The 20729-nt window shown below is 49.2% G+C and overlaps 1 protein-coding gene across 4 annotated transcripts in view; it reads left to right on the top strand.

The window, feature by feature from the left end:
- BCAP29 (B cell receptor associated protein 29) overlaps window positions 1–20729 on the top strand; it is a 234664-nt gene that overhangs the window by 66218 nt on the left and 147717 nt on the right. For all 4 annotated transcript variants that reach the window (XM_063927066.1, XM_063927068.1, XM_063927067.1 and 1 more), the window contains one exon: window positions 19468–19568. In XM_063927066.1, the coding sequence (XP_063783136.1) occupies window positions 19468–19568 (101 nt within the window). The remainder of the gene's footprint in view (window positions 1–19467; window positions 19569–20729) is intronic.

Consider the following 20729-nt stretch of genomic DNA (forward strand, 5'->3'; position numbering starts at 1 on the left):
CGGCGGCTATCGTGCGCACGGCGTCCTGGCGTTGCTAGGCGCCGTGCGGGGGACAGGGAAGGAGAGAGGCGCGGCGGCCGTGACCGCTGCTCCGTCAGGGCACGGCCGAAGACCGCCGCGCCTAACATTCAGCATGACGGTGGACCGTGATGCTTGGAAGGCTGTCAGGTGGGAGCCCGACTAATATTCTTCAGTCACATATGGTCAAGTTCATGCCGGGATCCCTGGGCCATAGGCCTACAGACTTGAGTTCCAAGAGCTCCCACCTCACAGATTCTTCAAATCAGCCTTACCAGCTTCACAAGAGACAAGTATAACTTTACAGCAGGCGATCCAAAAACTGGCACAGACTCAAGTCATTGTTCCAGATCCACCTCATCTGCACAACAAGGGATACTATTCCAGCTTGTTTGTAGTACCGAAACCGGACAGTTCGGTATGACCAATTCTTAACCTCAAGTCCTTGAATCCGTTCTTAAGAGTGTTCAAGTTGAAGATGGAGTCTCTGATAGCGGTGATCTCTGGTCTGGAGGAAGAGGAATACCTTGTGTCTCTGGATATCAAGGATGCATACCTTCACATTCCAATCTGGCCGCCTCATCAGGCTTATCTATGGTTTGCACTGCATGACTGTCACTACCAGTTCCAGGCCCTACCATTTGGTCTCTCCACGGCACCGAGGGTGTTCACCAAAGTTATGGCAGGGATAATGTTTCTCCTTCGCAAGCAGGGAGTGAACATAATTCCGTACCTGAATAATCTTCTGATAAAGGTGCCGTTCAAGGAGAGGTTGCTGGACAGCATTGGCCTCTCAACAACACTTCTCCAGGATCATGGGTGGATTCTGACTCTTCCGAAATCTCACCTAGAGCCAAAACGAAGGCTCCCATTCCTGGATATGATACTGGACACGGAGTCGCAGAAAGTGTTCCTTCCGTTAGAGAAGACATTGGTAAACCAGTTAATGGTTCGGGATGTCCTGAAGCCAACCTGGATATCGGTGCATCTATGCATTCACCTTCTGGGGAAAATGGTGGCCTCTTACGAGGCGCTTCAATACAGAAGGTTTCACGCAAGACCCTTCCAGCTCGATCCGTTGGACAAATAGTTGGGATCGCATCTTCACTTGCACCAGAGGATCCGTCTGTCGCCAAAAGCCAGGATCTCCCTTCTGTGGTGTTTACAGATTTCTCTTCTCGTTGAGGGTCGGAGGTTCGGAATTCAGGACTTGATCCTGTTAACCACGAACGCAAGCCTCAGAGGTTGGGGAGCAGTCACCCAGGGGGTGCAGTTTCAAGGAAGATAGTCAAGTCAGGAAGTCACCCTTCCAATCAACATTCTGGAACTCAGGGCCATATACAACGCCCTTCTGCAGGCCTCTTATCTTCTTCATGATCGGTCCATTCAGGTCCAGTCTGACAATGTGACGGCAGTGATGTACATAAACCGACAGGGCGGAACCAAAAGCAGAGCAGCAATGTCAGAGGTGTCAAGAATTCTCTGGGCAGAAAAAAACGCTGTGGCGTAGTCAGCGGTCTTCATTCTGGGAGTAGACAACTGGGAAGCAGACTTCCTCAGCAGACACGACCTGCACCTGGGGGAGTGGGGTCTTCACCCGGAAGTGTACAGGTGCTTGACACGTCGGGGATATCCACAAATCGACATGATGGCCTCTCGCCTCAACAAAAGCTCAAGCGGTATTGTTCCAGGTTGAGAGACCCACAGGCAGTGGCGGTAGACGCTCTGATGACTCCATGGGTCTATCAGATGGTGTACGTGTTTTCTCCTCTTTCTCTGATCCCAAGAATTCTCAATAGAATAAAAAGGGAATAGGTTCAAGCAATACTCATTGCTCCGGACTGGCCAAGAAGGTCCTGGTACGCGGTCCTTCTGGAGATGCTCCTCGAAGATCCGTGGCCTCTACCTCTTCTGCAACAGGGCCCGTTCGTCTATCAGGACTTACCGCGACTATGTTTGATGGCATGGAAGTTGAACGGCTGATTCTAGCCAGAAGAGGGATCCCTAACAAAGTTATCCCGACTATAATCCAAGCCAGGAAGGGGGTAATGTCTAAACATTACCACCGTATTTGGAAGCAATACATCTCTTGGTGCGAGAGCAGAACTTATTCTGCGGTGGAATTTCACCTGGGATGTTTCTTGCTTTTTCTGCAGGCAGGTGTGGATGTGGGCCTAAGTCTGGGCTCCATAAGAGTCCAGATTTCGGCCTTGTCCATTTTCTTTCAGAAACAATTGGCTTCTCTGCCTGAGGTCCAGACGTTTTTGAAAGGGGTTCTGCTCATCCAGCCTCTCAATTTGGTGCTGCAGTTCTTCCAATCGTACTGGTTTGAACCATTACAGGAAGTGGATGTAAAATATCTTACGTGGAAGACCATCACACTGTTGGCCTTGGCTTCAGTGTGTTGGAGCTGGGGGCTTTGTCTGACAAGATCCCCTATTTAATTTTCCATGAGGACAGAGCTGAACTCAGAGCTCGTCAGCAATTTCTTCCTAAAGTGGTGTCTGCATTTCACATCAACCAGCCTATTGTGGTTCCAGTTATCACCGACACCTCTGCTACTTCAAAGTCTTTGGATGTTGTGAGGGCTTTGAAGGTATACGTAAAGAGGACAGCTCGTAACAGGAAATCCGACTCGCTGTTCGTTCTGTATGTTCCCAATAAAATTGGGTGTCCTGCTTCAAAGCAGACAATTGCATGCTGGATCAGGTTCACTATCCAGCATGCTTATTCCACGGCAGGTTTGCCGGTTCCAAAATCTGTTTAGGCCCACTGTACTAGGTCATTGGGTTCTTCCTGAGCGGCTGCCCGGGGTGTCTCAGCTTTACAGCTCTGCCAAGCGGCTAATTGGTCTGGTTCAAATACGTTTGCTAAGTTCTACAAGTTCAATACTTTGGCCTCTGAGGAACTTTCCCACCCTGTTTGGGAGCTTTGGTACATCCCCATGGTACAAAATGGATCCCCAGTATCCTCTAGGATGTAAGAGAAAATAAGATTTTACTTACCTAAAGTCCTTTCCTCGTAGTCCGTAGAGGATACTGGGCGCCCGCCCGGTGCTTCGTTCTTCCTGCACTGTTACTTGGTTAAGTTTTGTTGGTTCAGCTGTTGCTGTTCCTGTTTAAAGTTGGGTTAGCATAGCTTTCCTCTGTTTGTGTGTGCTGGTTCGGAATCTCACCACTATCTTTATCTATCCTTCTCTCAAAGTATGTCCGTCTCCTCGGGCACAGTTTCTTAGACTGAGTCTGGTAGGAGGGGCGTAAAGGGAGGAGCCAGCCCACACTATCAAATTCTTGAAGTGCCCATGGCTCCAAGTGGACCCGTTTATACCCCATGGAACCCCAGTATCCTCTACGGACTACGAGAAAAGGCTTTACCGGTAGGTAATTAAAATCCTATTTCTCTGACGTCCTAAGTGGATGCTGGGACTCCGTAAGGACCATGGGGAATAGCGGCTCCGCAGGAGACTGGGCACAACTAAGGAAAGCTTTAGGACTACCTGGTGTGCACTGGCTCCTCCCACTATGACCCTCCTCCAGACCTCAGTTAGAATCTTGTGCCCGGCTGAGCTGGATGCACACTAGGGGCTCTCCTGAGCTCCTAGAAAGAAGTATATTTTAGGTTTTTTATTTTACAGTGAGATCTGCTGGCAACAGACTCACTGCAGCGAGGGACTAAGGGGAGAAGAAGCGAACCTACCTAACTGGTGGTAGCTTGGGCTTCTTAGGCTACTGGACACCATTAGCTCCAGAGGGATCGACCACAGGACACGACCTCGATGTTCGGTCCCGGAGCCGCGCCGCCGGCCCCCTTACAGAGCCAGAAGCAAGAAGTGTTCCTGAAAATCGGCGGCAGAAGACTTCTTTCTTCAACAAGGTAGCGCACAGCACTGCAGCTGTGCGCCATTGCTCCTCATGCACACCTCACACTCCGGTCACTGATGGGTGCAGGGCGCTGGGGGGGGGGGCGCCCTGAGGGCAATATAAGACACCTTGGCTGGCAAATCTACACCATATATAGTCAGAAAGGCTATATAGGTGTAAAAATACTCCTGCCAGAATTCCAGAAAAAGCGGGAGAAGTCCGCCGGAAAAGGGGCGGGGCCATCTCCCTCAGCACACTGGCGCCATTTTTTCTTCACAGTGCAGCTGGAAGACAGCTCCCCAGGCTCTCCCCTGTAGTTTTCAGGCTCAAAGGGTTAAAAAGAGAGGGGGGGCACTAAATTTAGGTGCAATATGTGTATACAAGCAGCTATTGGGGGAAAAATCACTCAGTATAGTGTTAATCCCTGCATTATATAGCGCTCTGGTGTGTGCTGGCATACTCTCTGTCTCCCCAAAGGACTTTGTGGGGTCCTGTCCTCAGTAAGAGCATTCCCTGTGTGTGTGCGGTGTGTCGGTACGGCTGTGTCGACATGTTGGATGAGGAAGGTTACGTGGAGGCGGAGCAGAGGCCGATAAATGGGATGTCGCCCCCTGTGGGGCCGACATCAGAGTGGATGGATAGGTGGAAGGTATTAACCGACAATGTCAACTCCTTACATAAAAGGCTGGATGACGTAACAGCTGTGGGACAGCCGGCTTCTCAGCCCGCGCCTGCCCAGGCGTCTCAAAGGCCATCAGGGGCTCAAAAATACGCCCGTTACCTCAGATGGCAGACACAGATATCGACACGGAGTCTGACTCCAGTGTCGACGAGATTGAGACATATACACAATCCACTAGGAACATCTGTTGCATGATCTCGGCAATGAAAAATGTGTTACACATTTCTGACATGAACCCAAGTACCACATAAAAGGGGTTTTATGTTGGGGAGAAAAAGCAGCCAGTGTTTTGTTCCCCCATCAGATGAGTGAATGAAGTGTGTAAAGAAGCGTGGGTTCCCCCGATAAGAAACTGGTAATTTCTAAAAAGTTTCTGATGGCGTACCCTTTCCCGCCAGGGGACAGGTCACGTTGGGAGATATCCCCTAGGGTGGATAAGGCGCTCACACGTTTGTCAAAAAAGGTGGCACTGCCGTCTTAGGATACGGCCACTTTGAAGGAGCCTGCTGATAAAAAGCAGGAGGCTATCCTGAAGTCTGTATATACACACTCAGGTACTATACTGAGACCTGCAATTGCCTCAGCATGAATAGTGCTGCTGCAGCGTGGTCTGCTACCCTGTCAATATTAATACCCTAGACAGAGATAATATTTTGCTAACATAGAGCATTTTAAAGACGTCGTCTTATATATGAGGGATGCACAGAGGGATATTTGCCGGCTGGCATCCAGAATTAAGGCAATGTCCATTCTGCCAGGAGGGTATTAGAGACCCGGCAGTGGACAGGTGATGCTGACTTTAAAAGGCACATGGAGATTCTGCCTTATAAGGGTGAGGAATTGTTTGGAGATGGTCTCTGGGACCTCGTATCCACAGCAACAGCTGGGAAGAATTTTTTTTACCTCAGATTCCTCACAGCCTAAGAAAGCACAGTATTTTCAGGTACAGTCCTTTCGGCTTCAGAAAAGCAAGCGGGTCAAAGGCGCTTCCTTTCTGCACAGAGACAAGGGAAGAAGGAAAAAGCTGCACCAGACAGCCAGTTCCCAGGATCAAAAATCTTCCCCCGCTTCCTCTGAGTTCACCGCATGACGCTGGGGCTCCACAGGTGGAGACAGGTGCGGTGGGGGCGCGTCTCGGGAACTTCAGGGACCAGTGAGCTTGCCCACAAGTGGATCCCTAGGTTCTGCAAGTAGTATCACAGGGATACAAGCTGGAGTTCGAGGCGACTCCCCCTCGCCGTTACCTCACATCAGCCTTGCCTGCTGCCCTCGGAGAAAGGGAGGTAGTACTGGCGGCAATTCACAAGCTGTACTTCCAGCAGGTGAAATCAAGGTACCCCTCCTTCAACAAGGCCGGGGTTACTATTCCAAAATGTTTGTGGTACCGAAACCAGACGGTTCGGTGAGACCCATTCTAAAATTGAAATCCTTGAACACTTATATACGAAGGTTCAAGTTCAAAATGGAATCGCTCAGGGCGATTATTGCAAGCCTGGAGAATTTCATGGTATCACTGGACATCAAGGATGCTTACCTGCATGTCCCTATTTACCCTCCTCACCAGGAGTACCTCAAAATTGTGGTACAGGTTTATCATTACCAATTCCAGACGTTGCCGTTGGTCTGTCCCCGGCACCGAGGGTATTTACCAAGGTAATGGCCGAAATAATTATCCCGTACTTGGACGATCTCCTTATAAAGGAGAGGTCCATGGAGCAGTTGTTCGTCGGAATAGCACTATCTCGGGAAGTGCTACAACAGCAAGGCTGGAATCTGAATATTCCAAAGTCGCAGCTGGTTCCTACAACGCGTCTACTGTTCCTGGGTATGGTTCTGGACACAGAACAAGAAAAAAGGGTTTCTCCCGGAGGAGAAGTCCAAGGAGTTGTCGTCTCTAGACAGAGACCTCCTAATACAAATACAGGTGTCGGTGCATCAATGCACGCGAGCCCTGGGAAAGATGGTAGCTTCTTACGAAGAAAATCCATTCGGCAGGTTCCATGCAAGGATCTTCCAGTGGGATCTGTTGGACAAGTGGTCCGGGTCGCATCTTCAGATGCATCGGCGGATAACCCTGTCTCCAAGGGCCAGGGTGTCGCTGTTGTGGTGGCTGCAGAGTGCTCATCTTCTAGAGGGCCGCAGATTCGGCATACAGGACTGGGTCCTGGTGACCACGGATGCCAGCCTTCGAGGCTGGGGGGCAGTCACACAGGGAAGAAACTTCCAAGGACTATGGACAAGTCAGGAGACTTCCCTACACATAAATATTCAGGAACTAAGGGCCATTTACAATGCCCTAAGTCAGGCTAGACCCCTGCTTCAACACCGGCCGGTGCTGATCCAGTGAGACAACATCACGGCGGTCGCTCATGTAAACCGACAGGGCGGCACAAGAAGCAGGATGGCGATGGCAGAAGCCACAAGGATTCTCCGATGGGCGGAAAATCATGTGTTAGCACTGTCAGCAGTGTTCATTCCCGGAGTGGACAACTGGGAAGCAGACTTTCTCAGCGGACACGACCTCCACCCGGGAGAGTGGGGACTTCATCCAGAAGTCTTCCAAATGATTGTACACCGTTGGGAAAGGCCACAGGTGGACATGATGGTGTCCCGCCTCAACAAAAAGCTAAAAAGATATTGCGCCAGGTCAAGGGACCCTCAGGCGATAGCTGTGGACGCTCTGGTAACACCGTGGGTGTACCAGTCGGTGTATGTGTTCCCTTCTCTGCCTCTCATACCCAGGGTAATGAGAATAATGGAAGGAGAGGAGTAAGAACTATACTCATTGTTCCGGATTGGCCAAGAAGAGCTTGGTACCCAGAACTCCAAAAAATGATCTCAGAGGACCCATGGCCTCTGCCGCTCAGACAGGACCTGCTGCAGCAGGGGGCCTGTCTGTTCCAAGACGTACCGCGGCTGCGTTTGACGGCATGGCGGTTGAACGCCGGATCCTGAAGGAAAAGGGCTTTCCGGAGGAAGTTATCCCTACGCTAATTAAAGCTAGGAAAGAAGTGAGCGCAAACCATTATCACCGCATATGGCGGAAATATGTTGCGTGCTGTGAGGCCAGGAAGGCCCCAACGGAGGAATTTCAGCTAGGTCGATTTCTGCACTTCCTACAGTCTGCGTTGACTATGGGCCTAAAATTGGGTTCCATTAAGGTCCAGATTTCGGCTCTATCGATTTTCTTCCAAAATAGAACTGGCTTCACTGCCTGAAGTTCAGACTTTTGTTAAGGGAGTGCTGCATAGTCAGCCCCCGTTTGTGCCTCCAGTGGCACCGTGGGATCTCAACGTGGTGTTGGATTTCCTGAAGTCGCATTGGGTTGAGCCACTTAAATCTGTGGAGCTAAAATACCTCACGTGGAAAGTGGTCATGCTGTTGGCCTTGGCGTCGGCCAGGCGTGTATCAGAATTGGCGGCTTTATCGTGCAAAAGCCGTTATCTGATTTTTTTTATATGGATAGGGCAGAATTGAGGACTCGTTCCCAATTCCTTCCTAACACTGGTATCAGTGTTTCATGTGAACCAACCTATTGTGGTGCCTGCGGCTACTTGGGACTTGGAGGATTCCAAGTTACTGGACGTAGTCAGGGCCCTGAAAATATGTTTACAGGACGGCTGGAGTCAGGAAAACTGACTCGCTATTTATCCTGTATGCACCCAACAAGCCGGGTGCTCCTGCTTCTAAGCAGGCTACTGCTCGCTGGATCTGTAGCACGATTCAACTTGCACATTGCTGCGGCTGGACTGCCGCACCCTAAATCTGTAAAAGCCCATTCCACGAGGAAAGGGGCTCATCTTGGGCGGCTGCCCGAGGGGTCTCGGCTTCACAATTTTGCCGAGCTGTTACTTGGTCGGGTTCAAACACTTTTGCAAGAGTCTACAAGTTTGATACCCTGGCTGAGGAGGACCTAGAGTTTGCTCATTCGGTGCTGCAGAGTCATCTGCACTCTCCCGCCCGTTTGGGAGCTTTGGTATAATCCCCATGGTCCTTACGGAGTCCCAGCATCCACTTAGGACGTCAGAGAAAATAAGATTTTACTCACTGGTAAATCTATTTCTCGTAGTCCGTAGTGGATGCTGGGCGCCCATCCCAAGTGCGGATTGTCTGCAATACTTGTATATAGTTATTGCCTAACTAAAGGGTTATTGTTGAGCCATCTGTTGAGAGGCTCAGTTATATTTCATACTGTTAACTGGGTATAGTATCACGAGTTATACGGTGTGATTGGTGTGGCTGGTATGAGTCTTACCCGGGATTCAAAATCCTTCCTTATTGTGTCAGCTCTTCCGGGCACAGTATCCTAACTGAGGTCTGGAGGAGGGTCATAGTGGGAGGAGCCAGTGCACACCAGGTAGTCCTAAAGCTTTCTTTAGTTGTGCCCAGTCTCCTGCGGAGCCGCTATTCCCCATGGTCCTTACGGAGTCCCAGCATCCACTACGGACTACGAGAAATAGATTTACCGGTGAGTAAAATCTTATTTTTAAAAAAAAAAAGGGTCTGATAGGGCTGGTATTTTTTCACCTGAATCAAGCATACGAAAAAAAATCCCCTATAACTGTTGGCATCGGAGACCATTAAATATCCCGGGGGTGGTCAATTAGCCGCGGTATTGAATATCACGTTATACTTTTCCTTTAAATGCTACCTGTACAATTTTAATTATGTAGAAAAGAGGGTTTTTTTCCACCGCTGACAGTGAATAAAAGTAAAACCTCAAATTTGTTTGAGGTCAAAACTTTTAATGTTTGCAGCCAGTGGACCAATTATTTATTGATTTATTTCTTAAATAAGCTTAACATATTTGTATGTCCATACAGTAATGGTAATACAATCATTTGGTATATACAACAATGCAATATGTTTAGGATCCAATCTTTAGATATAAAACATCCTGGAGAAGTCTTTCTCACAATTATGGATATTAAAAATATATATAACATCTCATTACATTAAGGAGGCGGCTTCTGATGCCGGTATTCTGGTGGCCAAGGCTTCTACTACGTCCATTTTGGCTCGCCGGAGTCTCTGGTTACGGTCCTGGTCTGTGGATCTGGACTCTAAGAAAATCCTGGAGGTGCTCCCTTTAAGGGAGAAATTATTTTTGGAGAGGACCTCAACAAGATAGTGGCTGACTTAGCTTCTGCTAAACCAGCGTGTCTACCAAGTACTGCTCCTTCGGTACCGAAGGCTAAGAGTACTTCCTTTTGCTCCTTTCGTCCTTCAGGTAAAGCAATAGGTCAGGCATACCTGAAACAGGCTTGCACTTCCAAAACCGCTAAGCCCAAACCTAAACGGGCCTGGGCTGCCCATCAGCCTGCTTCCAAAACTGACAAGCCTGCTGCATGACGGGGCGGGCCTCCCTCTGGGGGATCCCAGGGTGGGGGGCCGACTTCTAGGGTTTACCCAGGAATGGTTGAAGACCACTTCCGATGCCTGGGTACGGGAAGTTGTCACTCGAGGTTACGCCGTATCCTTCAAAAATCGTCCCCCTCATCGATTTTGCCTGACAGACGTCCCTTCGGATCAGGTGAAGGCAAAAACTCTTCATTCGGTGGTACAGTCCCTCCTGGACACAGGAGTGGTAGTACAGGTGACTCTGGCTCAGAGAGGCAAGGGGTACTATTCACCGCTATTCCTAGTCCCGAAACCGAATGGGTCCTCTCGGCCCATTCTCAACCTCAAGTTCGTGAACAAATTTGTGAGAGTCTCCAAGTTTTGAATGGAAACTCTTCGCTCTATTGTTCTGGCTTTGGAACCCGGGGATTATATGGTCTCCCTGGACATACAGGATGCTTACCTGCATATTCCTATTGCAATGTCGCATCAGCAATACCTGAGGTTTGCTGTTTGCAACCTCCATTACCAATTTCGGGCGTTACCTTTTGGCTTGACCATGGCCCCTCGAGTCTTCACCAAGGTCATGGCGGTAATGACGGCTGTACTCCGCCGTCAAGGGGTCAGGATCCTCCCGTATCTGGACGACTTGTTGATCCTGGCGAATTCCCCAGAAATTCTCCTACGCTATCTGGATCTGACGCTCCAGTTTCTGCAAGCCCACGGGTGGCTCATCAACTGGAAGAAATCTTCCCTGGTCCCTGCTCAGAGCATGGTGCATCTGGGGGCGTTGTTAAAATCTCACAACCAGCGGTTGTTCTTGTCTCAGGAGAAGGTCCTAAAACTTCAGGACACGATTTGATGCTTCCTATCTCGTCCGCAAGTGTTGATAAATTCGGCGATGCAAGTGCTAGGTCTCATGGTGTCGGCTTTCGACATGGTGACGTACGCTCAATTCCATTCCCGCCCTTTACAGAAATTGATTCTTGCCAAGTGGGACGGCCTGCCTCACCGGATAGGGTCTCATATGATCTCCTTGTCTCCGGAGGTCCATCTGTCACTGAGCTGGTGGCTTCAGGATCAACGATTGAACAGGGGTCGTCTCTTCTGGATCTGGATCCTTCTGACGACAGATGCCAGTCTGAGAGGTTGGGGCGTGGTGTTGGAGCAACACTCCCTTCAGGGTCGGTGGACCAAGGAGGAGTCTCTCCTGATAAACATTCTGGAACTGCGGGCGGTGTTCAAAGCTCTGATCTTGGCCCAGCATTTAATACAGAACAGACCTGTTCAAGTACAGTCGGACAACCACGGTGGCGTACATAAATCATCAAGGCGGCACTCGAAGCCGCATGGCAATGAGGGAAGTATCCAGAATTCTTCAGTGGGCAGAACGCCATCTGCCAGCCATATTGGCAGTGTTCATTCCGGGAGTCCTAAACTGGGAAGCGGACTTCCTCAGTCATCAGGACGTACACGCCGGAGAGTGGAGCCTCCATCCAGAAGTATTTTAACTCCTAGTGGACAAGTGGGGCCTCCCAGATGTGGACATGATGGCGTCTCGACACAATCACAAGGTTCCAGTCTTCGGAGCAAGGACAAGGGATCCTCAAGCAGCTTTCGTGGATGCTCTGGCAATTCCATGGAACCTTTGGCTGCCATGTGTTCCCTCCAGTGTCACTTCTGCCCAGAGTAATAAGGAAGTTCAAGCAAGAAGAAGGAATCCTACTTCTGATCCCTCCAGCATGGCCCAGACGGCATTGGTTCTCAGACCTTCAGGGTCTCTCGTTAGAGCGTCCTATTCTGCTTCCACAGCGATCAGACCTCCTCGTTCCGGGCCCTTGTGTTTACCAGGATTTGGCCCGGCTGGCTTTGACGGCATGGCTCTTGAAGCCAAGAGTTTTTCTGAGGCAGTCATTCAGACTATGTTGAAAGCCCGTAAACCGGCTTCTGCTCGGATTTACCATAGGGTCTGGATTTTTACTTTGCTTGGTGCACATCTAACAATCATGACACTTACAAGTTTAGTACGGCAAAACTTTTGGCCTTTCTACAACAGGGCCTGGACTTGGGCCTTCGTCTTGCCTCCATCAAGGTTCATATTTCTGCCTTGTCTGTTTGGTTTCAGAGAAAAATTGCCACTCTGCCTGATGTTCTTACATTCGCTCAGGGTGTGTTACGAATTCAACCTCCTTACATCCCGCCTGTGGCTCCTTGGGATCTGTCGGTGGTTCTAGAGGCATTACAGGAGTTTCTGTTTGAGCCTCTTGAATCTGCAGACCTTAAATGGCTTTCCCTTGAGGTATGTTTCTACTGGCTATTGCCTCTGCTAGACGGGTGTCGGATTTGGGTGCCTTGTCCTGTAGTTCCCCCTATCTGATTTTTCACCGTGACCGAGCGGTTCTTAGGACACGTCCCAGGTACCTACCTAAGGTGGTGTCTTCTTTCCACCTTAATCAGGAGGTTGTGGTTCCGGCCTTTGTCTCTCCTGAATTGTCTTCCAAAGAGCGGTCTTTGGATGTGGTACGGGCTCTACGTATCTATGTAAAGAGGACAGCTCCCATCAGGAAGTCTGATTCTCTCTTTGCACTGTTTGGTTTTCACAAACGTGGCTGGCCTGCTAACAAGCAGACCTTGGCCAGATGGATTAGAATGGTGATTGAACATGCTTATGTACAGGCTGGCCTTCCAGCTCCTGCTACCATCAAAGTCCATTCTACTCGGTATGTTGGACCTTCTTGGGTGGCCCGTCGTGGTGCGACCCTTGAACAATTGTGCAAGGCGGCTACGTGGTCCTCAGTGAACAGGTTCATAAGGTTCTATGCCTTTGATACATCCGCCTCCCAGGATGCTTCCTTTGGATGCCGGGTTCTTGTGCGCGCTACAGTGCGTCCCCTCCCATGAAGAACTGCTTTAGGATATCCCCGATGTTATTCCCTGTGGAACCCAGTGTACCCCGCTGCAGAAAAACTAGATTTATGGTAAGAACTTACCGTTGTTAAATCTCTTTCTGCGAGGTACACTGGGTTCCACAGGGCAGCCACCCTGACGCACTTAGCTTCTTTGGGTTTGTATGGCATTAGCCGCTGACACCTTCTCCTGTCGTGAGAATGTGATGTATGTGGCTACTAACGGTTGTCGGCTCTTTTTACCTGCTACTGCATTGGGCTGTTTAACAAAACTGAGCTCCTGTGCACTTAGGTGGGGTTATAGAGGAGGCGGCGCTATGCATTCTTGGAACAGTCAAAGCTTTTAGACTGTTGGTGCCTCGGATCAAGATCCTACTCTACACCCCGATGTTATTCCCTGTGGAACCCAGTGTACCTCGCAGAAAGAGATTTAACAACGGTAAGTTCTTACCATAAATCTCGTTTTTGTTTTATTGGTTGCTCTTGCATCCTGTACCCATGCTATTTTATTTTTTGGTGATTCTATGAAGTGATATATTTTTTTTATATCCATGATTGTGAGAGAGACTTCCCCAGGATGTTTTATATCTAAATATTGGATCCTGAATATATAGTTTTTTTGTTTACCAATATTGGATTTTTTTTCCAGTATGTGATGGACATCTGAATGTTTTAAGCTCAATGAGGTTTCTATTCACTTGCACTGTCAGCATCTGAGAAAACACCTTTATTCTGCATAACGGTCCGGATTCAGATGTGGCTGGAATTGCTATCGCTACATAGAAGCAGCAGCGATAGCACTAATATGGTAATGCAGTACGAGGCGTCGCATGAGGTGCGCAAGCCAGCCGCAGGAGGAGCTACCAAGAGACCCAGAAACCTCCATTCTCTGATGGAGATCCTGTCCTTGTCCCTCCCCCGCAAAAGCGGCGACGCACCTCCGTTTTGAATAACGAAGGCGGACGCAGCCCTCTTCCTGCCCCCCAAACGGTAACAGACTGTCAATCACTGACAGTCTGCTGCCATCCTGTGTCGCAGGACCCGTTCTTGCAAGCACAGAACTCATTCACGCAAGTGCAGAACGGGTCCTGCGCATGCGCAAAGTACCAACTGTCAGTACTTTAGGGTGCAGGACGACGCTCTTTCCACATGTAATTCAGGCCCCGTGACCTTGTACCTTTGTTGGGATGCTCCATATCTGCAAGCTACATACAGGGAAAGTCCTTTTGGCACCAGCCTTTCTCTGATGCTGGGAACTCCGTAAGGACCATGGGGAATAGACGCCTCCGCAGGAGACTAGGCACATCTAAAGAAAGATTTAGGACTATCTGGTGTGCACTGGCTCCTCCCCCTATGACCCTCCTCCAAGCCTCAGTTAGATTTCTGTGCCCGGCCGAGCTGGATGCACACTAGGGGCTCTCCTGAGCTCCTAGAAAGAAAGTATAGTTTAGGTTTTTTATTTTACAGTGAGACCTGCTGGCAACAGGCTCACTGCACCGAGGGACTAAGGGGAGAAGAAGCGAACCTACCTAAGTGGTGGTAGCTTGGGCTTCTTAGGCTACTGGACACCATTAGCTCCAGAGGGATCGAACACAGGACCCGACCTCGTCGTCCGTTCCCGGAGCCGCGCCGCCGGCCCCCTTACAGAGCCAGAAGCAAGAAGGTCCGGAAAATCGGCGGTTGAAGACTTCTGTCTTCTCCAAGGTAGCGCACAGCACTGCAGCTGTGCGCCATTGCTCCTCATGCACACCACACACTGCGGTCACTGATGGGTGCAGGGTGCTGGGGGGGGCAATAAATAGCACCTTGGCTGGCAAACTGACACCATATATAGCCCCAGGGGCTATATAGGTGTTTATTAACCCCTGCCAGAATTATTAAAATAGCGGGAGAAAGCCAGCCGAAAAAGGGGCGGAGCCATCTCCCTCAGCACACTGGCGCCATTTTCCCTCACAGCTCAGCTGGAAGGATCACTCCCTGGCTCTCCCCTGCAGTTCTGCACTACAGAAAGGGTTAAAAAGAGAAGGGGGCACAAAAATTAGGCGCAGTATATTATAATAATGCAGCTATAAGGGAAAACACTCTATAGGTGATATCCCTGTGATATATAGCGCTCTGGTGTGTGCTGGCATACTCTCCCTCTGTCTCCCCAAAGGGCTTTGTGGGGTCCTGTCCTCTGTCAGAGCATTCCCTGTGTGTGTGCTGTGTGTCGGTACTGCTGTGTCGACATGTATGATGAGGAAAATTATGTGGAGGCGGAGCAAATGCTTGTGAATGTGATGTCACCCCCTGCGGGGTCGACACCTGTGTGGATGGACTTATGGAAGGTGTCAACTCCTTACACAAAAGGTTTGACGACATAGGACAGCCGGCTACTCAGCTTGTGCCTGTTCCAGCATCTCAAATGTCATCAGGGGCTTTAAAACGCCCGCTACCTCAGGTGACAGACACAGATGTCGACACGGATACCGACTCCAGTGTCGACGACGATGAGACTAGTGTACCCTCCAATAGGTCCACCCGTTACATGATTGAGGCAATGAAAAATGTATTACACATTTCTGATAATACCCCAGGTACCACAAAAAAGGGTATTATGTTTGGTGAGAAAAAAACTACCTGTAGTTTTTCCTGCATCTGAGAAATTAATATGAGGTGTGTGAGGAAGCGTGGACTTCCCCCGATAAGAAATTGATAATTTCTAAGCAGCGTACCCTTTTCCGCCAGAGGATAGGTCACGTTGGGAAATACCCCCTAGGGTAGATAAAGCGCTGACACGCTTATTAAAAAAGGTGGCACTACCATCTCCGGATACGGCCGCCCTAAAGGAACCTGCTGATAGAAAGCAGGAAACTACCCTTAAAGCTATATACACACACACGGGCATTATATTGAGACCAGCTATTGCCTCGGCATGGAGATGCAGTGCGGCAGCTGCGTGGTCAGATTCCCTGTCGGATAATATTGATACTATGGATAGGGACAATATTTTGCTGACAATAGAGCATATAAAAGACGCTGTCTTATACATGCGTGATGCACAGAGGGATATTTGCCGGCTGGCATCACAAATAAGCGCTATGTAAAAGCGATGCCGATTCAAAACGGCACATGGAAGTTTTGCCCTATAAGGGGGTGGAACAGTTTGGGGATGGTCTTTCAGACCTCGTTTCCACAGCTACTGCTGGGAAATCAAACTGGTTGCCACAAGCTACCCCACAGCAAAAGAAAGCACTGTATTAGGTACAGTCCTTTCGGCCCCAGAAAAGTAAGAGGGCTGGAGGCTCATCTTTTCTGCCAAGAGGAAAAGGTAGAGGGAAAAAGCTGCAGCACACAGCTAGTTCCCAAGAGCAGAAGTCCTCCCCTGCGTCCGGTAAGTCCACAGCATGACGCTGGGACTGCTCAGGCGGACCCGGGTACGGTGGGGGCCCGTCTCAAAAATTTCAGCGCACAGTGGGCTCTCTCACAGGCGGATCCCTGGGTTCTTCAAACAGTATCTCAGGGGTACAGGCTGGAATTCGAGACGTCTCCCCCCCGCCGTTTCCTAAAATCTGCCTTACCGGCAACTCCCTCTGCCAGGGAGGCAGTGTGGTGGTTATCTAAAAACTGTATTCACTGCAAGTGATTGTCAAGGTACCCCTCCTTCAACAAGGAAAGGGTTACTATTCCACAATGTTTGTGGTACCGAAACCGGAAGGTTCGGTGAGACCCATATTAAATTTAAAATCCTTGAACACATATATCAAAAGATTCAAGTTCAAGATGGAATCGCTCAGGGCGGTTATTGCGAACCTGGACGAGGGGGATTACAGGGTCTCTCTGGTCATCAAGGATGCTTACCTGCATGTCCCCATTTACACTCCTCACCAGGAGTACCTCAGGTTTGTGGTACAGGACTGTCACTATCAGTTCCAGACGCTGCCGTTTGGGTTATCCACGGCACCGAGGGTCTTTACCAAGGTAATGGCCAACATGATGATACTCCTTCGCAAGAAGGGAGTTTTTAATTATCCCGTACTTGGACGATCTCCTCATAAAGGCGAGGTCCAAGGCAGTTGGTAGTGGGGGTAGCACTTTCTCGGGAAGTGCTGCAACAGCACGGCTGGATTCTCAATATTCCGAAGTCACAGCTGGTCCCGACGACACGTCTTCTGTTCCTGGGAATGATTCTGGACACAGACCAGAAAAAAGTGTTTCTTCCAATGGAAAAAGCCGAGGAGTTGTCATCTCTAGTCAGAAACCTCCTAAAACCAGGACAGGTGTCGGTACATCAATGCACACGATTCCTGGGAAAAATGGTAGCTTCGTACGAAGCAATTCCATTCGGAAGGTTCCACGCAAGGACTTTCCAGTGGGACCTGTTGGACAAATGGTCCGGGTCCCATCTCCAGATGCAGCAGCGGATAACCCTATCGGCAAGGACCAGGGTGTCGCTGCTGTGGTGGCTGCAGAGGGCTCATCTTCTAGAGGGCCGCAGATTCGGAATACAGGACTGGGTCCTGGTGACAACGAATGCCAGCCTTCGGGGCTGGGGTGCAGTCACACAGGGAAGAAATTTCCAAGGACTGTGGTCAAATCAGGAGATTTCTCTTCACATAAATATTCTGGAGCTAAGGGCCATTTACAATGCCCTAAGCCAAGCAAGGCCCCTGCTTCAGAACCAGCCGGTACTGATCCAATCAGACAACATCACAGCGGTCGCCCATGTAAACAGGCAGGGCGGCACAAGAAGCAGGAGGGTAATGGCAGAAGCCACAAGGATTCATCGTTGGGCGGAAAATCATGTGTTAGCACTGACAGCAGTGTTCATTCCGGGAGTGGACAACTGGGAAGCAGACTTCCTCAGCAGGCACGACCTCCACCCGGGAGAATGGGGACTTCATCCAGAAGTCTTCCAAATGCTGGTAAACCGTTGGGAAAGACCACAGGTGGACATGATGGCGTCCCGCCTCAACAAAAAGCTAAAAAGATATTGCGCCAGGTCAAGGGACCCTCAGGCGATCGCTGTGGACGCTCTAGTGACACCGTGGGTGTACCAGTCGGTTTATGTGTTACCTCCTCTTTCTCTCATACCCAAGGTACTGAGGATAATAAGGAAAAGAGGAGTAAGAACATATACTCATTTTTCCGGATTGGCCAAGAGGGGCTTGGTACCCGGAACTTCAAGAAATGATCTCAGAGGACCCATGGCCTCTGCCACTCAGACAGGACCTGCTGCAGCAGGGGCCCTGTCTGTTCCAAGACTTACCGCGGCTGCGTTGACGGCATGGCGGTTGAACACCGGATCCTGAGTGAAAAAGGCATTCCGGAGGAAGTCATTCCTACCCTGATCAAAGCCAGGAAGGATCTCAGCCTGAAAATCAGATGTTTGTAAAGGGAGTGCTGCATATTCAGCCCCTCTTTTGTGTCCCCAGGGGCACCTTGGGATCTCAATGTGTTTTGGAGTTCCTGAAATCACATTGGTTTGAGCCACTTAAAACCGTGGATTTGAAATATCTCACAGGGAGAGTGGTCATGTTGTTGGCTCTGGCTTCGGCCAGGCGTGTGTCAGAATTGGCGGCTTTGTCATGTAAAAGCCCTTACCTGACTTTCCATATGGATAGGGCAGAGTTGAGGACTCGTCCTCACTTTCTCCCGAAGGTGGTATCAGCTTTTCACTTGAACCAACCTATTGTGGTTCCTGCGGCTACTAGGGACTTGGAGGATTCCAAGTTACTGGACGTAGTCAGCGCCCTGAAAATTTATGTTTCCAGGACGGCTGGAGTCAGGAAAACTGACTCGCTGTTTATCCTGTATGCACCCAACAAGCTGGGTGCTCCTGCTTCTAAGCAGACTATTGCGCGCTGGATTTGTAACACTATTCAGCTTGCGCATTCTGCGGTGGGACTACCGCAGCCTAAATCTGTAAAAGCCCATTCCACAAGGAAGGTGGGCTCATCTTGGGCGGCTGCCCGAGGGGTCTCGGCTTTACAACTGGGCCGAGCTACTACTTGGTCAGGGGCAAACACGTCTGCAAAATTCTACAAATTTGATACCCTGGCTAAGGAGGACCTTGAGTTCTCTCATTCGGTGCTGCAGAGTCATCCGCACTCTCCCGCCCGTTTGGGAGCTTTGGTATAATCCCCATGGTCCTTACGGAGTTCCCAGCATCCACTAGGACGTCAGAGAAAATAAGATTTTACTCACCGGTAAATCTATTTCTCGTAGTCCGTAGTGGATGCTGGGCGCCCATCCCAAGTGCGGATTGTCTGCAATACTTGTAAATAGTTATTGTTACACAAATCGGGTTGTTATGGCGAGCCATCTGTTCAGAGGCTCCATTGTTATCATACTGTTAACCGGGGTTCATATCACGAGTTGTACGGTGTGATTGGTGTGGCTGGTATGAGTCTTACCCGGGATTCAAAATCCTTCCTTATTGTGTCAGCTCTTCCGGGCACAGTGTCCTAACTGAGGCTTGAAGGAAGGTCATAGGGGGAGGAGCCAGTGCACACCAGATCGTCCTAAATCTTTCTTTAGATGTGCCCAGTCTCCTGCGGAGCCGTCTATTCCCCATGGTCCTTACGGAGTTCCCAGCATCCACTACGGACTACGAGAAATAGATTTACCGGTGAGTAAAATCTTATTTTTTTGGCTCACAATTTTAATTATGTCATTTTAGGTGGAGGAAAATATTCAGATTTCAGTTATGGAGTAAAATATCTCCGTATTGGGACAAAGCATTTCTATCAATCATAGTTGTGTTGGTTGTCCTTTTTTTTGGTAAGTGATTTTATTTATATTGCCATCCAAGTGAAATAATGTTTTTGTTACTATCAATGCCCAATAATATAATATGTGTATTTAGAATGCTAAAACGACAACTTTTTTTTAAAGAAATCAACTACTAAGAGACAAACAAAACATGCTGATCTGTAATACATAGTCTTATGTGCAAACATTAGTGCATAACAATGTGGCAAAAGTCACGTTCTGCATAGTAGCTGTGCAAACACTATCCATCTTCTTACATGTATCTGGATACATACTGCAAAGCTAGAACTATGCCAAGGATGCCATATTTGATGAAACTTGTATATAGGGGTCTACTACGGTGTGTCGGCTGTCGCAGTCTCTGCGCCCAGCATACCGGCGCCGGGATCCCGACCTCCGGCAGCAGGGCGAGCGCAAAAGAGCCCCTTGCGGGCTTGCTGCACTCACCACGCTATTTATTCTCCCTCCAGGGGTGTCGTGGACCCCTCAAGAGGGAGAATAGTTGTCGGTATGTCAGCTGTCGGGATCCCGGCGCCGGTATGCTGAGCCCCGGGATCCCAACAGCCAGCATATCAAAGGCCTCCCGTATAGCCTGTGTATATAAAACTCTCATGTTGCAGAGTGTCCTTAACAATTGCCTTCCAGGCAAGTATTAAATGGTCTTGGTTGCCATTGGCTTTCAAGCCACAATAACTTTGGCCAACAAAGAAAGAGTACATTTGTAATTAAATATTTATTTAGATGACCCCAAAAAGACAAATCGGGACTGAAGGAGGAGCCGCTATCACAGTTGTTTGAACACAATTCCAGTACTCCATTCCATTTAGATTTAACATTTAGGGGTATATGCAATTGCGGTCGAATTCCCGAAATTGTCGAATTTCGGGTCATTTTCGCCCAAAAAAAAAAATTCGCCAATGCAATTCAGTGCTTTCCGACCAAAAAACGGACTTTCAAAATTCGACTTTTTGAAATTCGAATTTTTGCAAATTCGACTTTTCTGCAATGATACAAGTGCTGCAATTCGACCAAAGCATATTCAATTCAAGTTTGGAAATTCGACAGCAGTGCTTTTAGACAGCAAATTCGTCATTTTCAATCCGCCACACTTTGGAGGGTGAAAACAATAAAAAAAAATTTAAACATGTTTTTTTTGGTGTTTTTTTTTTT

The sequence above is a fragment of the Pseudophryne corroboree genome, chromosome 6, assembly GCF_028390025.1.
Source record: "Pseudophryne corroboree isolate aPseCor3 chromosome 6, aPseCor3.hap2, whole genome shotgun sequence".
Classification (NCBI taxonomy): domain Eukaryota; kingdom Metazoa; phylum Chordata; class Amphibia; order Anura; family Myobatrachidae; genus Pseudophryne; species Pseudophryne corroboree.